At 46.9% G+C, this 26,044-nt stretch overlaps 1 protein-coding gene across 4 annotated transcripts in view; it reads right to left on the reverse strand.

Annotated features, from left to right (window-relative positions):
- The window catches only part of LOC123027715 (cell migration inducing hyaluronidase 1), a 151,349-nt gene that overhangs the window by 53,089 nt on the left and 72,216 nt on the right, over positions 1–26,044 (reverse strand). Inside the window, exons 2-6 of one of the 4 annotated variants that reach the window (XM_044438856.1) lie at positions 16,395–16,498; positions 6,132–6,284; positions 4,155–4,293; positions 2,617–2,853; positions 869–1,048 (exon numbers count right to left, since the gene is read on the reverse strand). In XM_044438856.1, coding sequence (XP_044294791.1) covers positions 869–1,048; positions 2,617–2,853; positions 4,155–4,293; positions 6,132–6,284; positions 16,395–16,452 — 767 coding nt within the window. In that variant the 5' untranslated portion in view covers positions 16,453–16,498. Of the gene's footprint in view, positions 1–868; positions 1,049–2,616; positions 2,854–4,154; positions 4,294–6,131; positions 6,285–16,394; positions 17,431–26,044 lie in introns of those variants that run through there. The other 3 variants (XM_044438855.1, XM_044438854.1, XM_044438857.1) reach the window with 3 other exon arrangements.

Genomic DNA, 26,044 nt, shown 5'->3' on the forward strand with positions numbered 1-26,044 from the left:
CTGCTAGTAAGACTTCATATTTTAGGCATAATTGCATAGAAAATTGTGTGTGCTGGAAAATGGGTACAAAATGCACACTTTTCATGCACAGTTGAACAAGCTCAAAATGATGCAGAAATGGGACAGGCTAAATTTAAGAATGGAAAAAGAAGTGAAACAATAGCAGATAGATTCATCCATCCTTGGAGCATAACCATAGCTACTCAGAGGAGAAGAGACCTCTGGGAGATTTTACAGGAGCAAGGAAGCATCATCCCCTGCCCTGTTGGTGCCATGGGCTTACTTGCCAAGTCTCCCTACTAGTTTTAGCAAGAGATAGTTGGTGGTGCACAAGCTGAGCCCCTGTCCAAACACAGGCAGTTGAGTGATGCAGATTGATATTGATCCATTTGCCCAGTATTGTTTCCATCCGCAAACTGGGGCAATCTGGATGGTTCCAAGTTCAACTGCCATCCACCCTGCCAGCATGGCCAAGAGTTTGGAATGCGGGAAGTTGAAATCTAGCTTAAGGGAGACAGGCCTGTGCTGACTGCCCGTGATGCCAGGGGCTTGGCCAGCGGCCTTTCCCAGACCTACCTGGAGGTGGCAGAGACTGAATTAGAGACCTTGTGGATCAAGCTACGGGTGTTTCCCACAGTGAGTTCTAAAACCCCAAAGAGACTCACAGTTCCTAATAAACATGCCCAGCCAGACTGTTGGTCCTTTGTGGACCATCTAATTAGCTTCTGAAAATTCCACGTGGCAAAAAGGAAACTTTCTTGCTGTGGGAGACATTTGCACTGTTGGGGGAAAATGTGGAATGACTTGAGATCCAGGAAGAATACAATAAGGGCTCTGTGTTGGTAGCCCTGGCAGAACAGGCTCCTACCTAAAGCCAAGGTGGAGGAAATGCTTGCTGCCCAGTCTGGTCATTGCTTTCCTGGCTGAGTCATCCAAGTTCTTGGATCCTTCGTCATTCACTGCAATGGACAGGATCATGCCGTCATCAACAGCATTCAAATACTGGACGAGACGGATGCTTTCGCCTTTGAGTTTGTAGGTGTCAAACCTCATGAAAGAAGGATGAGCACATTAGCAGCAGAAGCAGAAGAAACATAGATCACAACACATTTGCGGCTACAAGTGCCGCTGGAAATCAGGTCTAAGGGGACCTACAGCCCACAGCTAAGCCAGTCCTAGACAAGTGGCTGAAATGAGAGATTTTATAAAGATGATGCTGTTCCCATTGCAATGGCATTTCCTTTCCATTGCATGTATGCCCTTCCAGATTTTGATGGACTACAACTCCCATCAGCCCAAGCCAGCCTAGGCAATGGTGAGAAGTGATGGGAGCTGCAGTCTAGCCACATCTAGGGGGTCTCACTTCCCTGGGCTAAAGTAGCGGAAGGTATGTGAGGCTGCAATTTCTGTGAAGCCAAGCAGGGTGTGGGGATGATTCATCCTGCCACAGAGAGCACCTGGGAACCAGATCTTCTCTGCCTGCAATGCCGGATGAGAGCCAGTGTGGGTCAGAGCAGCTTTGGCTAACCTGGTGCAATGAGCGGGAGGGCAACCCCCATAACGCCAAGCCAGCATAGCCAGTAGTGCGGGATGCTGGGAGTCACAGTCCAGCCTCATCTGGATGGCCCCACATCCCCTGTCCTCTGCAGCTCTGCAGCTTGGTGCTTCATTGGCTTTTGCATTGACACACCCTTCATATAGGACCGGCCCAACCCCACACAGGCGTGATTTGACAGTCCGCTTAAAACAGGCCTAACTGGACTTGCAAAGCAGTTGATTTGACAGAACCATCATGGAATAAAAAGAGAGTGGCAGAGGAAGAACATAAAACCAACAGTCCAAGCAAGTAGTGGCACATGAAAGCCACCAGTCCCTCCAGGAATGTCAGCCCTAGTCCTTTGGATGGTCAGGAGAAAGTCAGCCAAGAGAACTTTTCTGGGGAATAAATTTCTGGGAGAGGGAGCCAGGGCAGTTGCTGGCTGTTCTTCCCCTGCCCTGTAGGTGCCTATAGTAAAGCCACACAGATCTACACCAATGATGCTTATTACTAATTAGTGTTCCCATTACCAGGGGATTCAGAACAGAGGAGAAAGAACTGCATCGCGTTAAACTACAGAAGTTGCTTCCACAAGGTGTGGCGATTTGGGTAGCTTTAAAAGGGGGGTGAACAAATTCCTGGAGGAGAAGGCTTCCCGTGGCTACCAGTCCTGATGCCGGCCTGCCACCTCCCGTCCCAGAGGCAGTGTGCCTGTGTGTACCACTTGCTGGGGAACATGGACAGGGAGGCGCCAGTGCACTCCCTGCCTCGCTGGTGGTTTCCCATGAGCAGCTGGCCGGCTGCTGCGTGCACAGCACGCCGGATGAGAGGGGTCCCGCAGGGCTCTTGCGATGTTCTCCTCAGCTACCACTAGTGCAGAGTGGGACAGCACTCAGACCGGACCCTTAGGGGAATGCTTCTGACTGGGGTGAGCACTAATTCCCTGGCCAAAACCTCCGAACTCTGCACAGGCACCGAGACTTTCATTCCATTTACAGCGACCCTCAGTTCCCCCCCGCAAAAGCGTCTGTCAATTAAAATACAGACAGCATCCAAAAGAGTAAGAAACCTGGACTCACCTATCGGAATGGACCACAGTTCCCGTCTTTGGGTTAATGACATGGACAATGATTCCACGATGGCCCCAGCTTCGTTCAAAGTAGTAGCCACCTTCCTGCAAGCCCCCAGGGTTCAGGGTCTTGTTCAGGAAAGTCCAGGCTCGCTTTTGCTCCCCATGGATCTCCATGGTTCCACCATTGATGACCCCAATATACTTCTGCCCAAAGTAATCATCTGGTACACTGCCATCATCAGCACTGCAGGGGTTAAAAGCAAACAAGTGAGGCAATTTTGCTAGTCCATGGCCAAAAGGCGAGTGGCAATGCAGCATTTGATAGTCTCTTTGAAGAATTCACTACTCCAGCACTGAACAGTTATTTTCCATTCAAACACACACACACACACAACCAAGGAAATATTTGCATTGCATGCTCCTGCAGAGAAAGCAGCCGAGGAGCAAAACAGCAACATGTGTGCATAACCAATGGATGCAGTGTGAGTGAGGAAAGACTGGTTAAAAAACAACACTGAACACTGTAAAAGTGGTACCCCAAAGATAAAGGTGCGTGCATACAATAAACTCTCAAAAATGGCTTTGAGCTAAAGAGAGAGAGAGAAATTTGAAGCATAGCCAACATTTTTAGCTAGATGTCTCTTCCATCCAGATCAGAACACCAGGAAGTCAAAATCCTTTAGCCACAAGTTAAATGCAAATGTTGTTCACACACGAACAAAGTATTATGCCAGGCTGTTATCTGACCTTTGCAAATGAAACGTGCCCATGAAATAGCATCTAGAAGTCACAATCATGAGCATAAGAATTGTGTTAATGTTATGAAAACCCCGCAGTCCTAAGTGTGGTTGCATTCTATGTATGTTTTGTTCTTGGAGACAAAGTTTGCCATCTGGGGCAGGGGCACGAGAGAGAGGAGGCAGTCAATGCCTTCTTGTCCTGCCACAGACTCCTCAGGATCCTCCACTCAGAAAGGGTCGCTCAGCTTGATGTAAATGGCACTGCAGGGATGCACTTTCTGCCCCAGACACACTAGCCAGGCCAGCAGCTCACCACCTGCAGGCATCTCGGGGCCTGGCAAGAGTCCCGCCTCTGTTACAGCCAATGGAGTGATGCTGCTCCATCAGCTCTAATGCAGGTGAGGGAAGGGTGCCTTGCTGACACCTCCCTCCAAGGGACTCGGGTGCAGTGAGGACCACTGGCGAGCAGGAGGCCTGTTCCCCACCTTATCCGAAATTCATAGGTCGAGATGATTCCATTGACCTCGGGGGGAAAGGATCCCTGCCTAAGGAAATGGGCAGATACAGGCAGCAAGAAAAGTGAAAATCTGGAAAGAAGGGGCACTCCCAAACATTTTAATTTTGTGATGATCCAAAATTTTGCCTACCCCTGCACTGGGCCAATTGGTCAGAGTCCCAGTTTAGATTTGACTGATCTTTCAGTGTTCATCCAGTTTTTCTCATGCAAGGAACCAGACAGCATTTCCTCCTCCTCCTCTCTATTTACCCTTCAAAATTATAAGAGGATGACTGCTTAATTACATACCGTCCATACAAGATGATGGTCAGGTTGCCTCGGAAAGGACAGCTCTCACTCCCAATGTAGAGCTGTCCGTCATTTTCGATCTGAATGTGACGAGTGCGCAGAACAATTGGGCTTGTGTTGTCTTTAATGACCAGCTTTCCTAAAGCAGAAAAAGAGAAGGGCGTGTGTGATTGATCTAAAAAAGCTTACCACAGACTTAAGAGTGTCCTTCTACAATATTGCAGACTTGGGTTGCCTGACTGTGCTACTTTTTAATAGGCCCACTTTAGACATCATCTTTTTATTAATTGTTTAAGGTCTAGTTTTGGATTCTTCTAGTTTTTACTTATTCCATCTGATTTTCTCTATAGATTTTCAGAAACAAAAGCAAGACACTGTATATACCCTTATGTATATGCAATCTGCTTCCTAGCATAGATATTTTCATGAAAGTTCCTTCCTTCCATCCTTCCTTCTTAACTTAAGATCCTGGTCCTCAGGGTTGAAACCCTTGTGCAGACAGACAGTTAATCAGGGCTATGTACATTTTGTGCTAAATATATTGACCACAATTCCATGTAAAGAAAGTCTGAATTCTACATATATATATATTCTTCCAGTTGTCATAGGAAGGAACAGGTAACCCCTGATCATGGGAAAATTACTTAACATCCCCTTTCCTCTGAAATGTTAGCCATAGGCCACATGTTTGTCAGAGCTTAGCCATAAGGACTAGATATTTGCTTTACAAATATGTTAGAAGCTGAAATTCTCAACATGCTCCATTCTGCATTTTGCTGTTGACATGAAATACAAATATCCCTGGCCTTGAGCTTGCATACACCTAATGTTAGTCCAGGCAGCCCAAGAAGAAAGCCACCTAAACTGGCTCACTCACAAGCATTATTGAACAGCACAGAGGCAGAATAAAAGCAGATTACTGCACCATGGGAAACCTCTTCAAACAGTGTTTGTAAGGAGCCAGAAGGTCAGAGTGTGTCCAGCCCAAGAGCCGTTAAGCCAGATTGCGTTACAACTATTTTTATTTGCCTTTACATCCCACCTTTCTTCTCATGTGACAAACCCAAGGCAACTTACATGGTGCCCCCCCCACCTCCATTTTATGCTCGCAACAACTCTCTGAGGTTGGCCCAAAGTTACCCAGTGATCTTCATGGCTGAGCATGGACCAGAACCCAGATTTCCTGAGTCCTACTCCAACATTCTGCCCACAATACCAAGCTGACTCTCAGATTAGTATTAAGGTTTGCTAGTCTTCTTCAGCACAGGGCACAACCTATGCTCCATGGCCCCCGCTGTTGTGCAGAGGTGCTTACAGAGAAAAAAACTCAGGAGAGTAAAATTGTTGTCCACAAAAAATTACCAGTCATCAGGGATGTGTCTTTTTATAGCTACTTGTGCCTTTGCCCATCTTGTAATTATGCACACAGTCAATGATTAGGAGGGCATTGAAAAAGGAAGTCAGGAAGCAAAAACAGTCATCAGGCATGTCGGTTTGCCCTTGCAATTTCTAACCAGGACAACAAAACAAGTTCAGCTGCATGCAACAACACCGATCAAGTCTCACCCACTCCACCCAGTACCTACCCTGATGCTACCTGAAGCTGAGCTGATCCATGCGGAATCAAGCAGAGATTGGTTTCGCCTGGATTTATTTTGTCTAGATGTGTAGCAGATTTCTTTCCATTTTTCCTTTGGTGGGAGGGTGGGAACATTGCAAGAAGCAACACACTTCATCCACACTCACAAGTGGAAGTGATACAGTTCAGGAAATGATCAACTTGAATCTGCTTGTCTAGATTGGACCTTGGTCTAAACAAACAAGTGTTTTATCAAGCCATCAGCCAGCGTGTCCCTGCACTCTCCACTTTAGATCAGCAATAACTTTCCAAGGTTTGGAGGGTGGGGTGGGGGAGAGATAATTTTAGCTGTGCTGCCCACAATGCCATGGACAGTTTTTTTAACCAAGTGAGGTTACCTCCATTTGTGATGAGGATAGAATGCACAGTTGCAGAGGAAGATAAGAGGAGCTTTTGACCTCGGCCGACGTTCACCCGATTATCTTCGTCATGCCCAGGATCCCAGCGATCCAGCTCCGGATCCAAGTCAGGGCAGGAGGCCGCTGCTCCTGCTGGCAAATGTGAAGGAAGCCATGAAGAACACATAATTGTTTCTGCATCCTTACTGGGGGCTTGGCAGACTAAGGGCCTGCTCAGAAGAATACTCTGTCCATCTTTTCATGGGGGGAAAGTAGGGGCACCTTTGGCTACTTCTTAAATCTCCATTCTCACAACTTCGAGCTTTGGCTAAACACACACAGGTTGGGGTCACACAGCTTAACAAGCCGGAGTGTGGGCTGCCACCAACACAGCTTCATCTTTTCTCTGCCTGATAAACTGTGTACCACTAGAGCTTTAATTCAGATCAGGTCACCATTCTTTAACCAACACTCTTTATGCGCAAATTAAAATGAAAAGGCTTGTCACACATGAATATGGCATTATGGTGGGATACGTTGTTTACAGTTTGCATATGAAATATACACATGCAATGCCATCCAGAAGCCACACATCATGAACATACAAGTTGTGGCCATTTGATGGACGTACCACATGTTCATAAAATATGTTTTCATTTTACCCTGGTGACTATCCTTTGTTCTTGAAGAAATTGTGATGTATGTTAAAAGTGCGCACACAGAGTCTTCGAGATGCTTCCTGTATCCTGCCCGGAAATTCTCGGAAAGGCAGCTGTTAGCAGCATCAACCTGGTGTTAACAACACTGCAGGAATGGCAATTTCCTTGACAAATATGCGCTCATTCTCACTTGGGGTGGCTGTGCTGCCTGCTTTACAGAAGACGGAGGGTCCTCTGTCTGAAGATCTCCTTTCTTCAAAGGGCCATCAGGCTCCCAGTTCAGCTTAACAATGAAGAGCCTAAAACGGGAAAGCTACAGCCTCCGCGTTGCCTGTTCATGGATAGCACCTGAACCCAAGCGCAAGTCTGTGCAGGCATACAGGTCCTTTTGGCTGCAGTCTTCTTCACTCAGATTAACTGAATGCATTTCTGTTTAAATTATAATGTATATCTAAATGGGCATGAATATATACACTCAGCATGTTCAAACCTTATGCAAATCTGCACCCTCCTTTGGGGGAGGTGAGGCATCGGGGAGGGGTCACTGAACATCACTTATATCTCATGTTGGTCATGAGTACCCAAGCAAGATGAGGCTTCCTCTCCATTTCTCAGGGAGCCTCCCAGGTGCCGGCCTTGCTGCTGAAAGCAGCCAGACGGCTACAGACAACCGGATCGGCTTCTGAGGCAGCTGTGTCAGGAAAAGGGCTGTAACCATTCTCTCTGAATGAACAAACTTAGAAATTCTTGCAGAGGGAGTGGATCTGCTTGCGCTTACAGATGCACGGCAGCAATTCAAAATACATTCGGGTGGCAACCAAACCAACACTTCCTTGGGAGGAAGCAGCGCTGGACTCAGATTAATTCGCAAGTCAAGGCAAATGCTTGTTCACAAACATTTACTATTTGTAAAGACAGCAAAGGTGGGACTGGAAAGTGGTACACTGTACTGCACAAATGCACACACTGATTGGGTTCAAACAGCGTGATAACTCACACTTGATGCTGAGTACAGGTTGAGTATCATGGTTTGTTACTCGATTGAGAATGGTAAATTGGGTTAACAAACCATGGTTTGTTTGCACAGCTAGTTTCAAAGAACACAATAATCACATTTCAAAAACAGCCCTGCACCCAAAGAAAATTCACACTTCACTCTTACTTCACTTCTGATTGCTGGTGATTGTGCCAATTGAACCCAGTCATGGACGACAGGTTTGTCTTTTGTTTGCTGGCTTGCTTAATTAAAAAATTCTCCAAAATCCTCCCCATAAAACAGGGGCAAAGTGATGATGAAAACAGGGGCCAGTTGCTAGGAGATGGGACAGGGCTGAGGGGGATGCAGCCAAAACGGGTTCTCTTTCAGTGTACACATTTTCCAGTGCAGCCATGTAGGGAATTCTATGACAGGCAGGACCATATCTGGGGGCCAGAGGGAGAGGCCTTTCCCACCTCCCTTCCTCATGCACCTCTGAATGGACAAAGGGAGGATTCTAAATAGACGCTCCCCATCTGCACTGAATTTCCTGCCAGCTTCCAGAAAAAGAAGTCCACGGTCGAGACACAAACTGAAGCTGGGCCAGCCAACATCTGCCCGTGGTTTCTTGACCACATCCTGCTGCACTTTATGCTGGGCCAACAAAGCAGAAAAGAGAGATGCTGTCACCATACCTTTGGTAGTTGTCCAAAGTGGGACATTTTTACAGGTATAACAGCGGGTTCTGCCAAACTAAGAAAAGCTGCACTGGCCAAATTTCCCTCTTCTGTACAAAATGTTCCAACAGAGCCTTCTCTGCTTTGGCCCCCTATTGTAGTGGCTCTAGGTCTTCAAGAGAAGGAAAGACAATGTCATGTGTACAACACATGTGCAATTCATGCACTTGGATGTTGTCCTATGATGTTTTATTAAGTGACTATGTTTTAGGACAGTTAGCCTTGTTCTGTGAACCACTGAGAGAGCTTCAGGCATTGGGAAATATAGAAATGTAATTGATCAAATCAATCTATCAATGAGGAAGCAAAAACTCCATCTTCTATTGCAATTAATGGGATTCACATTTAGGGTAGTCCTAAGATCCCAAAGAGCCAGTGTGGTGTAGTGGTTAGAGTGCTAGACTGGGACTCAGGAGATCAGGTTCTAATTGCCACCTGACCATGGAAAGCATTGAATGACTTTAGACCAGTCACTGACTCTCAGCTAACCTACCTCACTGGGATGCTGTTATGAGGATAAACAGGAGAATATGAGGAGGACTATGTAAGCTACCTAGAAACATGTGGGAAATAAATAAATTCATCCCCCAGGATGCTAGTATTACAGCATTTTAGGAGGTGAAATATTAGATTAGCATCTGCCAGGTATAATATCTATTCCTAAATGCAGCCATCTTATTTACAGAGGTTGAGGCATTTTAGATTGGGAAGTGAGAAAATGGGTAAGATGGAAGGAGGGTTGCAGGGGGAGAAATGCTATCCATTAAGTGTTGACTCTTATGGACAAAAAGGGATCAAAGATGATGCTTCTCCTTCCCTTCAGATTCCAATGAACTAGACTGGCAAAGAGACAGAAGAAAGAAAGTACAGGGTGTGTTATTAACTCATCGGTCAGAGTACCGCAGGTTGGGCCTTTCCTGGGGAGAGCGTGGCATGGGCTAGGCACCCTCCTCACTTGCCCGAAAGCACCTGCGAAGCTTGGAGGCTGCACAAAGTCCTTCTGGTGGGCTGAGGACATCAATGTCAGAGGAATCCGCAGAGCAGTCCAAGAGTGTGGACCTCTGTGGATTTACCCAGGGCTTCTGTAGCTGACTGGCTTTTCCTGAGTTGTGCAGATTCCACCGATCTGAAGACTTTAAAAAACTTTCTATAATGTTACACAAATGTATACGTAGAAAAATGTGGGAAAATATTTTTAAATCCTAATTGAAAATGGACACTTCTCCCATAGGCTAATGCGTGAAAAGTGCATTTTGGAAGGACTTGTGCATTTTCAAAAGTATGATGTATGCTAATGAGTCTGACTGCATTTGCGCAATATCCAAGTCTATCAGTGAGTGGAGGGGTGTGGAAGGTGACATACAGATGAAGTAAATTTGATGTAGTCGACGTAGTGTGGACAGCAAATGCTGGCGCTAAGACTGTGATGGTCACTGCTGAAAGACAGAATGAAAATGGACTAGGCAAAACTTGCGGAGGACAGAGGCATGAGACTGACCTTTTGTCTGATCCAGCAAGATGAATAATCCAATTCTTACCCAGGAAAAATGCAGTCCCTCCTTCCTTCATCTTCCAAGCCTGGGACAAGGGATGGAGGCAAAAGCTGCTTCCACGCACAAGCTCCAGGATGGGAGGTGCCATTTCACAGGAAAACTCCTGCTCACTTTTAGGAGATTGCAAGCTCCAGGGCCCTTAATGGTTGGACAGAATCTCTCCATGTCACAACAGATTTCTTGGGAAGAAGTGGAGCTGCCCATTTTAGCAAGGGCAGGGAAAGGACTGTGGGGTGGAGGGAGCGGCAGTGAGGCTCAGTGGCGAGACCAGACTCCGCAGCTTGGTGCCCTCCAGGTGGGCTTGGATGACCACCCTCAGCAACCCCCAGCCAGAGATATTATCAAACAGATCTGGCAGGTAGCAGGCAGGGAAAACTGGCTGGACAGTAGTCCCATGGTGGAACCCCATGTTTATACTCCGGAAACACTGATGGCTCCAACATCAGCGCACACTGTATCCACTCTGAGTTTTCGTTATGGACTTTCAAGGAGCTTTCCATGATGGCAAAGCCAGATCGGCCCAGCATTATAAACAGCTCCTGGAGAGTTCAGACAGCAATCTGAGTAAACTGCCTGCTGATATTGCAGCTGCCCACCTTTGTTGGGTGAGACCTTGGCAACCTGTGTTAAAAATGGACTAGGCAAAATTCATGGGGTGCCGAGAGGAGGTCTGCTCTTGCCTGCTACAGTCTGCTCAGACAAATTCATCGGGTTCTGAGAAGCCAGCAGAGGGGCAGAGGACTTTGAAGTTTCAGAGTTATCTAGCAAAGATTCTCAGACAGAGCATGAGAACCAGCCCACCTTGGGAAAGGAGAGAGGCAGTTCAAAACTAGCTGGGAAGGAATTGGAAGGGAATCCCTTGACCCTGTAAGGAGACCACAGGCAAAGCAAGTCCCCAAAGTCTATCCCTCAAGCTGCAGGAGCCACCCTAAGGGTGAGTTTCTGAAAAAGAAGAAAGGCGAGGAATGTTCGTGTTTGGAGTCCACTCTTCACATGGGCAGGTACTTCTCCGCATCTCAAGGAGAACATTACTTTGATTTAGGCTCTTTTGGAACCTGTAGAACTCCAACAAAAGGACTGTGCTTCTAAGGTCTTGTCTAAGTCTGCTGGAAAATGGGCAAAGATTTGGAGGGCAGATGGAAGAGATGTCTTTAATCTGATCCAACATTATAAATCATTGTATTGCTGCTAGTTTGGGATTTGCCACAAAACTCTGGCGTGTATCCCCCACCTCTCAGAGAGTTGCTCCTATTCTTTCCAACCCTTTGAGATGCCCTCTCACTATGCTACAAGCACCAAAAGGCTCCAGCTCAGACCTCCATTGTGCCCCGTGGAGAGTTCATTGCCTGATAACACGGACGGGAAGAAGTATAACATAGGAAGGCTCGTTCCACAAAACACACAGATTGATCCCTCCTCTCATTTCAGGATACCATAAACTATTATGGTATGGTAAACAGGCCAAATCATCTCTTTCCTCATGACTTTCCAACCTTCTCCATCAACCAACATTTTGAAGCTGGAAGGTCCTGGAAGTTCAGATGTTCTTCTCAAACCGTATTTTGGAGTGAGAGCATTTCTTTCTTTCTCTTTCTTTTTTGATTTGCAAAAAAGGTGGAAGCATTTTATTTTTAATTTTTAAAATAATGGGGATGGTTTGCAAAATAATGTATTTTTGCCTGCCTAAGGACCATGCAAAAGCCATGCCGTCATGTCTGAGTGACCTTGTTTGGTTTCCAAAGTGATATGGAACCACCCAGGTGCGGTACCGAAGGGGCTATAGTTAGGAAATCACTCCAACAACCAACACTCCAACAACCAACTAGGGACCAACATCCAGGGACAGATATTTCCATCATACACCCTTCCATATTTTCCAACGACATCTCACTGGCCTCTCTTGGAAGACTGAATGCTGATCTAGAAAGACCATTGAAGTGACCAAAAGAATGAATTACTGACGCTGCAGCTGTCATGATTAGATTATTAAACCCACTTCAGAGAATGCCTGCCTCGCTTTCTACAAGGAGGTATGCAGCTGAGCAAACAGAAGGGGCATTTCTAATAACCTCTCCTAAAGACAGCCTATGCAAATAATTCAACAGTAGATGCAAGTATGTTACACTGATGGTTATGGCCAAGCACAGAAAACAACAGAAAGCAGACACCAACACCCCGCAGTCTCACCCAGTTCTGCAGTCTTCTGCTTCTATCACAGATGAAATTCCACACCCAGCTGTGAATTTCCTTGTCTTTTGGCAATCAGATCATATCCTTGCCCCTCCCTCATGTTTGCAAGGGACTCCACAGAAAATTAATGCTTTGCTTCCTGATTAAAAGTCCACTAGTGCGCAAAGCAAAGCAGATCACTTCAGCTGTAGCTCAAAAAAGTTGTTGTAATTCCCAGAAAATTTGAGATAGAATTTGAGGAAGGTATTAAAAGAAAAATGTAGGTTAAAAGATTGGTTGGACAAAATGGATAACAGGGAAAGGATAATGGCATTACTAGGAAAAGAAAAATTAACCTGGTTTAATGTTATACATTTAGAACAATGGACTAAAGACAGCTTGAAGAAAAATGGTAAATATACAGAGATTACCAAATTTGAGGAGATTGTTTTAAATAGGGAAACTCAAGGCATTGTGCAAACAAGGGGAATTACAATAGTTCCTGATGCTGGTAAAATTATTCTATACGGATAATAAATATTCCAATTTATGTTGGAGATGTGGGCAAAAAGTGGGTACCTATTTCCATATGGGTTTATGAAAATATTAAGACATTTTGGATAAAGGTTTTTAAGGAAACTAGGAAGATTTTGAACTGAAAAACTGAAGCAGATTCCAGAATAGCATTGTTGTTAATATTTTATGAAAAGAAATGGAAATGAAATACTAAAGAATTAATAACCAATTTGGTAACAGCAGCAAGATTAATAATAGCAAAGAACTGGAAGGAGAAACGGGACTTCCAAATAACTGGATGGTATAAAGAAAGTTGGAATATGTGTTAATGATAAGCTGACATGTGGAATTAAGGTGAAAAATGGGTTGATAAATAAGAATGATTTTAATGAAATAGAGGACTTGTTTAGTGAACAAGTATTGATAAAAGGGAAGGGTACTGAAACTTTGGATGACTCATTGCAATTCTGGATGGATGAGGGTACTCCGGAAAGAGCAGAAATTAAATAGTAGAAAGGAAGAAGAAAGAAATGAAGGAATAATTACTATGTAGCTATGGTTCTAGTGGAGGGGTGCCTTAGTTCTTTGTCCCTCCCTCTCTCTCTCTCTCTCTCTCTCTCTCTCTCTCTCTCTCTCTTTGTGTCTTGTGTTGTTCTTTCTTTTTATTCTTTGTGGGCATGTCATGAGTGGAGCCGGCTGGAGCCGGGGTCAGACTAGATGGCCTGGGAGACCCCTTCTGACTTGCTCTGCTTCTGTTTCTATGTATTTTTATATGTGTATTGTTGTATTTTAGTACATACTTCAGTTTTTTTTAAGGTTGTGGTTTTGAATTCCAAGCTGCCATCTTTGGAAATTCAGCAAAAACCAGTGTGCAAAGCCAGCGGGGCAAGTAAGCAGAAAAGAATGTGCGGCTGTTTGTATTAGCATGGCTAAGGAGTCCAACTAGATGATACATTAAGGGTGCAACCCATTCATGTTTAGACAGAAATATATCCCACGACTCTCCTCATCTGTCTTTTTAAACATGCATAGGATTGCACCCTAAGCCTGCAACTCTATAAACACTTGCCCAAGACAAAGTCCCATTAACTCCAATTACTTCTGAGTAATTATATGCATCTGATAGTTCCACTGCATTCTAACAAATCTGATTTCCATTTTCTAACTAGCAGCTACTGGTGCCAATGGAAGAATCCCTCCCATAGCACTTTGCTACTTGCAGGAGCAGAGAGACGGACTTCATCAGACCCTTCAGTGTCAATGGAAAGATTTAAACCTCCAACGTGGTCTGATTTTGACCTCTGCTCCTCGCTCCAGTCCCTGAAGCTGCTATTGAAAAAGATTCAGATATGTTAAATGCATCCACACATTGAATCAGCTCTAAAAGAGTGTGGAGAGAAAAGACAGACCAGAGTTTTGTTATTAACTATTATTATGGCTATTATTTAAATTAACTTACTATTTTTATTAGCATAATCTTGATCTCTTTTTTTGGCTTTAACATTCTATTGCTATTGCTTTATCCTAAAGAACACTTTAAAACCCTGCAAATGCTCATTTCTCCACAGCAAAATGGTCGAGATCAAAAGAAAAGTAACTTGCTCAAGGCAGAGGTGGAGGTGGGGCTCAAAAACATGCTTATGCCACTAACGAAAGGTGTGTGGGGGGGGGATGGCACCCCTTCGTTCAGCAGCATGCCTGCCTCCAATTTCAAAGATTCTTAAGAAGCAGAATAAAAGCAGCAGGGGCCATGAGCCTGGGGTTCCGAAAGAGATGCCTGCACCACTGCGCCATGCTGGGGATCCCGGATCTTAAGGGTACACGATTAACTACCTAGCCTGAGCTAAGCCGTTTGGTTCCGTCAGTACCTGAATGGGCAGCGTTCTGGAACCCATGAAGGCCAACCATGAATTCCATGATGGGACACAGGAGGGATACAAACAGAACGACACACGTGCAACCATGTTAGGGATGGGGCCTTCACAAAGGGAGGCATTTTTCCATGCGAGGCCATGTTTTGCCTCGGGCAGCGTATCAGTCTGAATGAACTCACACTTCTGGATGTTTGAAAACGTCAGGATGTCTGCACCACTGCAGCAAGTTTGGAATGAAATGAAGAAAGAGGACCACACACACCTGCTGGCGAAGCTAGTTTGGTCCCGAGATAAGTGTACAAGCTACCCCTTGGTTCGCCGGAGACCCCTGTGCACACGCATAGATGACCAGCTGTTCTTCTGCTGTCAGAAGTGGGGAGAGCAGCCCTTGGCAGTGCAAACGTCTTTCTGAACAAGCCCATGTGCCGCTTAGCTTAGCTTTAAGACAGGGGTCTCAAACTCAACTTACCTGGGGGCCGCTGGAAGTAGAGGCTGGGTGAGGCTGGGCCGCATCAAGTATTCCACCACCGCGGTGGTGGTGGTGGGCTGCTCACCCTGTGGCCGGCCTGGGTGCCGCCGGCGCTTTGAAGGCCTCAGGGCCCCTTGCCCGTGCCCCGCCCGTCCCGGCAATTGGCCCGCGGGCCGCGAGTTTGAGACCCCTGCTTTAAGAGAAAAAAGTGCTTTTCTCCCAGCATTTAAAGACTCCATGAATCACTCCATACGTTATTTATGAGGCTATGCTACAGGTCTACGAACTGGCCCCTCTCCACTGCATCGCCTGCCTGCCCTGCCCTGCCACCCTTTCACCCAGCCCAGATACTAGCCAGGCCGCATCCTCGCTTGCCTGGCCAGCCACACAACTGACCGCTCGCTGCGGATGCCTTGTGCCCTGGCGGCAGGGCCCATGCAACAGGCCAGCTGACCTCTCACAGCGGTTTCGGCCACCTTGCCTGGGGCCCAAGGCAACGGCAGCCAGGCCGATGCAAGGGGCCAGCCGGGCCCTGTGGTGGGACCCCCAGGCTCAGTCCCAAGGGAGGGTGGGGCCTCCTTTCTGGCTGGGTCTTGGAGGTCCTCATAAAATAATGGCAGTTGCCACAGCAGAAGGCCACCCTGAAGCGTGATCCCTGGCATGCAGGTGGCTATTACCTCTGGGAAGGAGTAACGAGGACACGGTGCGTGCTGACACCCTGCGTCATTCCCAGCCTTCAGTATCAGACCAACTAACTGATTTGACTCCTGGTAACACAAGGCCCGTCTACATTTGCTCTGCTAGATATGTTTTTCCTGATTGTCTTTCCACTGACTTCCTTTCTGTCTCTTGGGTCACATGATCTATTGGGTCATGTACCTTCTTTAGCATTTGCTCTGTTTGGGCCGAAACTCCCTCCACCTTTCCTCATCAGCAGCCTCGCTGAGCAAACAAGGGGGCAGCTGTGGGTCTGTAAAGCCAGCCGGTCGGCCACTGGGCAGGCAGGCAGGCAGGTGGGCCAGGGGTGGAGGACACCTGCAGTAAGACGCAGCTGCAGCTGGCAGGCTCCCCAGAGCTTCCCAGCGGCGGCTGGGAAGGAGCGTGGTGCCGTTCACGGGCCTCCTCAGGAGGCCTGTTATGGATGCAGCGGCCTGTGCGATGGCAGGGACAGCCACTTGTTTCCATGGCTTGTCAGTGCACCTTTTGGCAGCCAGCCTGGGGACCTCAGGCTCAGAAAGGGGGCTCCAGGCGACACGTGCTTGCTGCAAATGGCCATTGGGCAGAATCCACAGGCAGGAAGAAGAACTCACCAACTTGCGGAGCAGGTAGCAGAAACAGAAGGGAAAGACAGGCGATGATCGGAGGCATGCTGGAGTGTGAAAACACCCTTAGAGATCCCTTGTCTTCTGAAGACCTGCAAAGAAGGGAGAGAAATGATAGCATCAGGAGCTGTTCAGTATTTCTGTGAGTATGTTGGATGCAAAAATAGCATCGCACAAGATTAGGCTTGGTTGCAATGAGTAAGCAATGAGTATTCACTTCTTGACAGTGCGAAGCTAGGAAACCGAGTGCAACTTTCCCTGTCCATTCACCATCCCTCAGTCTATGTTTTATTTAGGCCAAACATAAAACCACTTAGGATTACAAACATACACACAGAAAGAAAGACACCCTGTGTGAGAAGCACAAACATTCGAGCTCAGTGTGGCTGAACGTTCACAAGTGTAAGCATGAAAGGCAAACTTGGGGGAAATTACAGCAAAGGTTCAGATCTGACAAACCAGGGTGTGCATACTTTAAACCACACAGCAACAGCACAACACACAACCACAGTCAGACAGCAGGCTTGAGAAAAAAAAAACAAACCACTCCGTGACACGACTACCAGTGACAGCACAACCTCAATATGGTGTCTCTGTGTTTTTAAATTGGTTTTATTATATTCATTCAAAGGGATTTTATACTGTCCTTCCACAATACATTTCCTAAAATGTTTACATTAGCAGCTTCACTATGTGAGGCGTATAATCAGGTGCTTTTCCAGGGCTTCTTTTATTTTCTTTGTGGGAGGATTACAGCTTTCTTCATGCAGAGGTTCCCTCATCCCACCACAGAATCATTCTTCTCTCCCTTTCTATATGCTCCTATATGCTCCATCAAGCTACAAAAGGTGGCACTGTGGAATAGAGTGCACTGAAAAAAGGTGCAGTGAATCATGACACCTTCTAGGAAAAAGCAGACTTGCCCTGCCCTTTAAAAAGTAAAACAAAACCCACATAAAATAAAACCCACAACAATGGCTGGAAAATTCAGAAGAACCCCTGAAGGAGGATGACATCATGAAACCTCCCCCCCACCCCAAAACTACTATGAGGCAGAGGTCAGGGCCCAAGGTAAAAGCCTGGATCATAACAAAGCAATGGTTGATAGAAGAGTGGTTCACAACAGCACTTAGCAACTTAGAAACATAGAAGCAGAACAAGTCAGAAGGGGGCCTCCTGGGCCATCTAGTCTGACCCCCGGCTCCAGCCAGCTCTGCTCATGACATGCCCACCACGTGCATGTCCAAACTGTAAGAGCATCCTAAGAAGAAATTGCTGTAAGAAGAAAGTACTGACAAAGCAAAATGACTGAGATAATCAAAAGGTCTTCATGTGGCACCTAAAAGACCACAGAGGTACCAGGTCAGCTGACAAGTGGCATACAAACTTCAAAATAATAAAATGAATTATAAAATACATAAATAAAGTAATAATGAATTATAATATAACAACAACCAAAAAAAGTCAGATAAAAGCAGGGAAAAGCCAGGAACACATCATAAAACCAAAAGTAAAGGACAGCAATAGTGCTTAAACCCTGTAAAAATTAAAACATCATTAAAAAGCAGTTATTAAAAGCCTTCTTAAAAGGGGATGTGTTTTCCTGACACCGGCAGGACTATAAGGAGGACCTGAGGCAAAGCTCTGTGAGAAAGACATTCCTCCTGTAGCCACTGGCCTCTTTCCTTTACACAGTGGAGACCTGAGGAAGGGCCTCAGGTGATGTCCTGACACTCCAGGTAGGCAATAGGGGAGGAGATGCTTCCACGAGGTAACTGGGCCCCAAGACTAGAAAGGTTAAAGACAGCCCTTTGAAATGGGCCTAGAATCAGACTGGAAGCACTGGCTTAATATGATCTTATCATTAACAACCTCTCTATCTTCTTTTGGGCCAACTAAAGTCCCTGGACCATTTTCAGGAATATAGTAAAGAGAGCTGAATACAAACCCACAAGCTCCGTATACACAGGAGCCTGAGTTCAAGAATTCTCCCCTCACCATCATCAAGGAGCTGTGTGGCCTTCCTGGTGCTCTCCAGGCAAAAGACCCTTGCAAGTAGCACCAGCCCCTGTGCCCAGACAGACACGCTAGACCGTCAGCCTCCTGAGATGTGGCAACGAGAAGGATGACCACAAGCATGCCCTGGGGCTGGGCCAGAGTAAAGCCAGTGGGATGTTGGCAGGTGAAAGGCACTGGAGCATTTCCATTAAAGAGACATGAAGCCACTGTATAAAGCTGTTCGGTTGAGGCAAATCACCATGCCAATAGCTTAATGGGATTAAGTTGCAGCTAAGCAGTGCAGCCGATGCTTTCGCAGCACTGGCATAATCCAAGGATGTTGTGACGAGGCTTAACTCCCATTACCACGGGCCATGTTGTAGGTCGAGACATCCAGAGGTCACAGTTGCCCTCCATGTTCTAAGTGAAGCATCCTCAATTAAAGTGGCCTCTGGATGCCTTGGACTACCACTCCTATCAGCCCCAGGCAACAGGGCCAACTGTGAGGGTGATGGGAGTTGTAATTCAAAACACTGAGGGCATCGCACTGTGGGGAAGCCAGCCATCCCATACAGGTGGCTTTTGTTAGGTCCTGAATTAGACAGGCAGCCAGGTGGAAATGTTTGTGCTCTGGCAAACGAGACACTTCTGCCAAAGGAAAGATGCAGTGCTCCGGAGTCAGGCAGAGCTATTAGATTTACGGAGAGGAGAAAAATGACATTCTTTCACATGGGATGGAAACAAAGCACGCACGCACAAACTCTTCTATTTATCGGCTCCTAAACCCACTGAGAATTTTAGCATATTTGCCTGCTGCCAGCTGGCTAGTCTAGCAAACTTCTAACTCCGAAGTCATGTGGAGATAAAGCCATTGCATTTCATTTTAACTTGAGCGGCTGCCATGTTATTAAGATCTACTGCAAAGCAATCTTTCCTGTCATCAAAAGGCAATCTATTTTTCACTGGTCTGACAGGACCAATTGTATGTTTACAGAACCCCTGAGAGTAAGACGGACCACATCCAGCTACAGCGTAGCATTCGAAGTTCACCAGTCATGCTGCCAGGAACAGGAGGCAGCCTCACTGGGCACCTGTCCATTCCCAGACTCATTTTTGCTCTAAATGCCTGTCTACCTGCCTTCTCCCCCATCACCTGGGTGACAGTTTTGCACAGTGTGTGGTGAGGTGGACCACATTTCTCTTGAACTATAGGTTTCTTTAAAAAAAACAAAAACTTCCGTGGCTATACATCAGCACATGCAATATGCATGATGATCTGTGTCTTCTATGCCCCCTGTTTGGTTGCTGCTCCTCTTCTAGGGCAATGCACAACACAAGCAGTGACCCTGGAGTGCAGCTGCTCCCCAGGGCAATTTGCACAGCCAAGTCTTCAAGCGGAGGCCAAGAGCCCAGGCAACCCACAACAACACACCAGTTGTAGCAGGTTTGACCCCCACCAGGAGCAGGTCTTTTGCAGCCAGAGAAGTCTTCTTGCCCATGCGACCGAGCCACCCCAGAATGCATTGCATCGTACCAGGAACAGCTCTTAACAAGGCCCTGCTGCTGGGAAATTCCATTGCCCTCCCAGCCACTGTGGGGGAAGCAGCCAAGCTCAGTGGTTGGGGGGGGGGGTCCTGATGTGGGGAGCAGGTGAAGTCAGCATCATGGCTAATCGGGAAGTGCTGGCACCATGTCCCTGCGAGCCCTGGTGCCACTGCAGCGCGGCGTGCTCCCCGTGGCCAGAGGACGGGGATGGAGCAGCACCCACCACCCACAATGAGCTCTGAGTCCAGGCAATTGCTCAACTTGGGGGACGGAGGAGAGGGCCAGCACAGGAGCAGCCCAATGCAGGAGAAAGGATACCTTAGTGCATCTTGCTTCACAGCCGCCAAATATTCGGGGCCAGTGTTACTGCCACCAGCAGGAGTAGCTTAAAAAAATAGGAGGCAGGCAGAAGCACAGGCCCAGGTGCCAGTTCCAGACTTCCTGGAATCCCAAACTGGCCCTCTGGGATTCACAAGAGAGCCCCACACCTTCCTTGCCCCCGTCACCCCCAGCCATCACTCATTTGCTGGGTTTTTGGCCCTTCTGGCATTTTCCCTTCACAATGAAAGGTCGAAAAGCCACACCAGTGGCTTAGTTCTTGGCACCAAGGGCTTTAAGCTAAAATGTCCTGGTCTCTTTGGTATTTTAGCCTTGTGCCTTTAGTCAGGCTTTGCTGAAAACTCTGCCTTGACACTTTCTCCGAAAAGGAGTTCAGCACTGAGGTGGAATATCTGTCATAACCAATAAAGTTTAAACTCAATTTTCTTAAAAATCAAGGGTCTGTACTTCCAGCTTTTGCAAACTATGGAAACATGATGATGATGAAGAAAGTTGACCCAGCTTAATTTCTGTCTGTATGACCCTCTCTCTTCTCACCAGCCTCTCTCGATATATGTGGCGGTCACGTCAGGCAGCTGGAACAGTAAAAACCTTGAAGGTTGCTCCAGTTCCAACTGCAAAACTCTCAGCTGGGCACAAAACCATAGCCATGAAAAAGCCATTTGGCAATCGCAAGGATAGGATTTACATCTCTCGTTCTGGCAAGAAGCTTCACTTTGAAAAGATTCCCAGCTGTTGGGATACTTCCAAAGACCAAATATTAGCACACAATGCTAAAAGTAGATCCAGGAAGCAGTTAGTGAGGGCCTTTGCCAACTGTTTACTGCAGGTGTCAATCTCTTGCCATGAATTATGGCAGAGGGGCCTGATCCTGGCCAACTGAGAACAGAAGACCCTCAAAACTGATGAGTGGGTTTACATCTTAAAGCAACAGCAAGTAGACATGGGTGGATCTACCAATTTTGCTTTCTTCCAGGTTTGAGTAAACAGGGAGGGGGAAGGAATAAAAGCTTCTGTGGTATGTAGCAAAGGATTCAAATAAAAATTAACATAATTGCATTATATATCACGGAAAAGGACAAGAGGGAAGATACTGAAGATCTGCCACCAGATCATCAGAAAATGTATCTTTCCCCACCCACACACATTTTTGACCCCGTGGAAAATGCACACAAACTTTCAAGCCTATTTCAAAGCATGCTTCAGTGTCAGAAGCATGCTTTGAAAAATGTGGAAAAAGTTCTGTGTAGCATTGAAGAATACCCACATCTGTAGATTGCTGGTCATATTTTAATCATCCTGTTGATGGCGCATCACCAACACCAAAGGAAAATTTTGTTCTGTTTCCTCACTAGGAAACATATGCATCACCTCTGCACATGCACGTTGCCACATCAGCCTGGATCATCTCCCTGATATGCCAAAATGCTTCAGCAGCAATGCTCTATCCACTTCCTCGGGTGGAATGCCCTTTGAGGTCCAAGCTTCATGGGACTCGTCTCCAAGCAGACGTGTATAGCATTACATTGTCAAAATACCCAGATTTGCAGGAATATCATTTTTAGCTTGCTTTGGCCGCCACAAACAGCACTTCACTGCCTTCCAAGAATGTTCTGTGCACTTGCTTGTGTGAGCTACTTGCACGAGCAAGTCCTGAAAAATGCTGGTGTTCATAGAAGGTGCTCTGCCCTGGATGAAACTTTAAAGTCCCCTTCCCTGAACTGGTGCTTCAGGACTTCAGTTCCCATTAGCCTCAGCAATGGGAGTTGTGCCTTAGATCATCAGGAGAGCACCAAGTTGTGATTAGGGCTAGATTAGGGTTGGAGAAGGCAGTTTTGGACTGGGATGTGCTGGGCTCCATCAGACAACCTGAATACTCATAAATTCCCATCAATAGTGAAGGTAAAAATGGCAACATTTTCTGGCTCCAGGGTTTGGAGAACCCTCACGTGAGATGCATTCAGTGGGCCCCTTTACCCCTTGTCTCCTCATTCTCATCATTGCTCTCACGGGCTTGCGTGGCTGTGGCATCTGCTCCTTCTCTTCACCAATGCCAGTTTGCAGGCCAGAACAAGAGGGAGGCAGAGAACCAGGCTGCCAAGATGAGGAGAACAAGTTATTCCAGGGGCTTCTTGGCTTGGACCCTTGCTTGGACATAAGCCCTTGGAAGGTGCCCGGCCATCCTCTCCTTGATGCCAGCTCTGCAGGGCTGAACCGTGCCTCTCCTCATCTAGGACATGGCTAATAATTTGAAACGTACCTGGAATACTCTCAAGAGCCCCGCCGCATGTGGGTTTCCTGCATGCAATCTTTGTGGCTATGAGGCTGTTTCTCTGCCCCTGCTCCACGCAGAGGCTGAATTTCCACCAGCCCGGCAGGCTAGTGCTGAAATCTGCTCCCATTTGCCGCTCTTCTAAGTGCCTGCCTTCAGGCAGCAGGGTGGGGATTATATTCCTTTGTGCCTCTGGTGGCACAGATCTTGTTTACAAGTGGCTCAATTCACCCAGCCACCCTTGTTTTAGTGAGGGATTTAGCATGTGTGTGTAATTTTCCAGAAGGTCATTCTTTTCTTCAGCTTCTATATTGCCAGCTCTTCTGTCCTTGGTTTAGGAGCAAATTTGCAGGCACCATCCTTATCTTGGTGGGGGAGGGCAAGTTCCACCCCCCCACCCCAGCTGATGAGGCCAACAGAAAATGGCGCGGAATTCACCATGACAACTTGCACTTAATTCAGAGGCAGGCTTCTTTGAATTAAACCGGTTCTTAGTGCCCCTCTCCAATGCAACAGTCCAACTCCAAACGGGTTGATGGGGCAGCATATATTTCAGGGTGCCAGTGCCGGCAAGCACTTTCCTGGGCATGCATAAACACAGTTCAGAGTTGCCCGACTTAGCTTCCAAGAAAGAAAGCGGGGGAAAGGATGGTCAGGATTATGTGTATTCTACTGTCAAAGCACAAAATGCATTACCGAGTGCACACTTAGCACTGCAAGGACCTCCATTTCAAAAAGAAGAGAAAGGAGCTACTAGTTCTCAAGGATAGGAAGGGAGTCATAAAAGCATGCAGACAAATTCAATGTAGCAAAAACCTCCACTATACCTGACCATATGTCCGAGGCCAGGGAGAGGCAGAGCAAGACTTTCCTGTGGTCAAGAGAAGGGCTGCTAGGAACCACACTGCTCTTTCTCTCCTCCCATGGTCAGCAGAAGCTGAATCAGTTCCAAAGAGCATTATGAAAACTATTAGCCTAATTTAAACACCAGTTATAGAAACCAGCATTTTCCTGTGCAGAAAGGGAATTATTTTGGTGTAGAGTTTTACAACATTCAGCACACATGCCAATTAAACACATTCACTTACCTGGTGTGTTGATCGAGTTTACCAGCTAGTGTGCCAACTAACCAAGAAGTAACACACACAACCAGCTTGATTTTCTTCCTTTTGAAACAAAGGTTTGCTCTGCAAAACTCTGCAGGGGGAGCTTTCCATGGCATGGAGTGAACCCGAATGACACCTGCTAACTGTTGCAAGTCAAGCTGTTCTCAGCACCCTCACCAAGCCAAAAATTTCCACGGATTCCGTGGGGAAATCCCTGAAAGTCTGACAGACCTAAAACAGACACACATTTATAGAATATATAGGTATGGAATATATACGTATGGAAGTGATGGGCATTGCACTCCAACAACTCCCACAGGGTACCGGACTGCACCCGGCAAGACCAAAGGGATATGCCGTGTTTATCAATATTCATAAATTTTGTGTAGCGACACATCTAGGATGCTTCACATGGAATGATTGCAGGGCGACTGATGCATCATGTAATGTGAAATAAGCAGACGTGACTGACACAAACTGAAGCGCGGGTGGCAAGCATGCCCTGTGATGCATTTGCATTACCATGCAAAAGGTCTTCTCTGTATTCTCTCAAGAATTGAGGCTTTAAAAAGAAGGCAGACAGCTCTCCTACCTGCTGCTTAGCACATCAGTCCCAGCTTTCCTTCTCCTTCTCAATCTGTTTTCATTCTGCCCGTCTCAGGTGTCCTTCTGCCCCACGGCTGTCAAGGGACCCCCGTTTCATTTGACATACTTTCGAGTCACATTAGCAATTGATGTGCGGCAATTTTGGAAGTGAGTCAGAGGCGTGATGTCAGGCAAGCAGGCAGGCCAGGCTTTCAGCTTGAGAGAGGAAAACTTGCTCACCAGGGAGCAGAACTTTGGCCATGAAAACTAACCTCAACATGCACATTCTCTCTGGGCCTGGAGCACGTCTAGTCAGAGGAGAGATAAACTGGGAGAAAATGCTGTGCTAAGGTTGCCTTCACTGGACCAACTGGCAATTCAGCAGAACGACAAAACAGTGGTGTACCGCACCAGCCTCAGCAATGGATTATGGTTTCACTTTACTCCTAACAATTCCTCTGTATAATTATCCTGAAGAAAATATTTACTCCCTTGCAAAGAGTGAACACAGGAGAAGCTGCTGCTTTGTTCAAAACAAGCTGAGAAACACAAGATAGATCTCTCCATCAGGATTGCTTTCTGGATTCGCAAAGCCAATGTTCCAAAACAACTAGGTCAGGAAGTCAGAAACTTGAATGCCAAATAGAGGCTTTTTCAGGACATTTTTCCCTCTTCAAACTATCGAGTCCACCTCAGTGGCCTGATTTATTTATTTAATCTATTTATTTGGAGTGCTTGTATGCCGCCCCATTCGCATAAGCCTCAGGGTGACTTCCAACAAATAAATAACAATATACAAAAATATACAGAATTGGAAACATCCCGGAGTTAGATTAAAGCAATAAATAATTTAACAATCAATTAAAATAACATTTAAATAAAAAGGTCTTGGCCTGGCACTGAAAAGCAAATAATGACGGCGCCAGGCGGACCTCTCAGGGGAGCGCATTCCACAGATGGGGCGTCACCGCAGAGAAGGCCCTCCTCTGGGTACTCACCCACCTAATTTCCTCCACGGAGGGTTCCCAGAGAATGGCCTCTGCCGCCGATCTTAGAGGGCGGGAGGGCAAGTATGGATGGAGGCGCTCCTTCAGGTACCCAGGTCCCAAGCCGTTTAGGGACCTGATGCCTGCAGATTCCCTGGATATGCATAATCAAATCCCTGCACACTGCGAAGGAGGACAGGGCAGGCCGGGAACGCCAGAAGCTACCTTAGCCTCAGTCAGCCCATCTACCCCCTTTCTGTCAACACCCACTGGCAGCAGTGGGGCTCCCTCCAGGGTTTTGGGCCAGAGTCTCTCCCAGCCTCCTTGGAGAGGAGAGAATTGAGCTTGTAGCCTTCTGCATGCAGAGCACCTGCTCTGCCCCATGAGCTGCGGCTGTTCCTGTGATACTGGACATAAACCGAGGCTCTTCTGTGAGCTGCAGCCAAATGGAAAGTATGCTCTGGAATACGCTCAGTGTGCCACATTTGGAAAGTAGGCATAGTCTGGGGGCACATGCTGAATCCAGCTAAGCAGGTTAAGGTCTGGTCAGTGCCTGGATGGGAGACACGAGGGAATCCCAGGCTGCCCACCTTGAATTCCATGGTGGAGGAAAGGCATCCCTTCATGCATACATTGCAGAGGGAAATCTTGAGCTTTCCCAGAAGCTGGGCTGGAGGGTCCTCACTGCAATGACAGCCAATAGCAAGCAAGTTTTCCTGAGAGTGGGGGAGCTCATCTGTGTAGCCCAAGGCATTTTGCTGCCTGAAGCACCTAGCATCAAAGGACACTGCTCAGCCCAGCAAAGTT

This window comes from Varanus komodoensis, unplaced genomic scaffold, assembly GCF_004798865.1.
Source record: "Varanus komodoensis strain SLA01 unplaced genomic scaffold, ASM479886v1 scaffold33, whole genome shotgun sequence".
NCBI classification, from domain to species: Eukaryota; Metazoa; Chordata; class Lepidosauria; order Squamata; family Varanidae; genus Varanus; species Varanus komodoensis.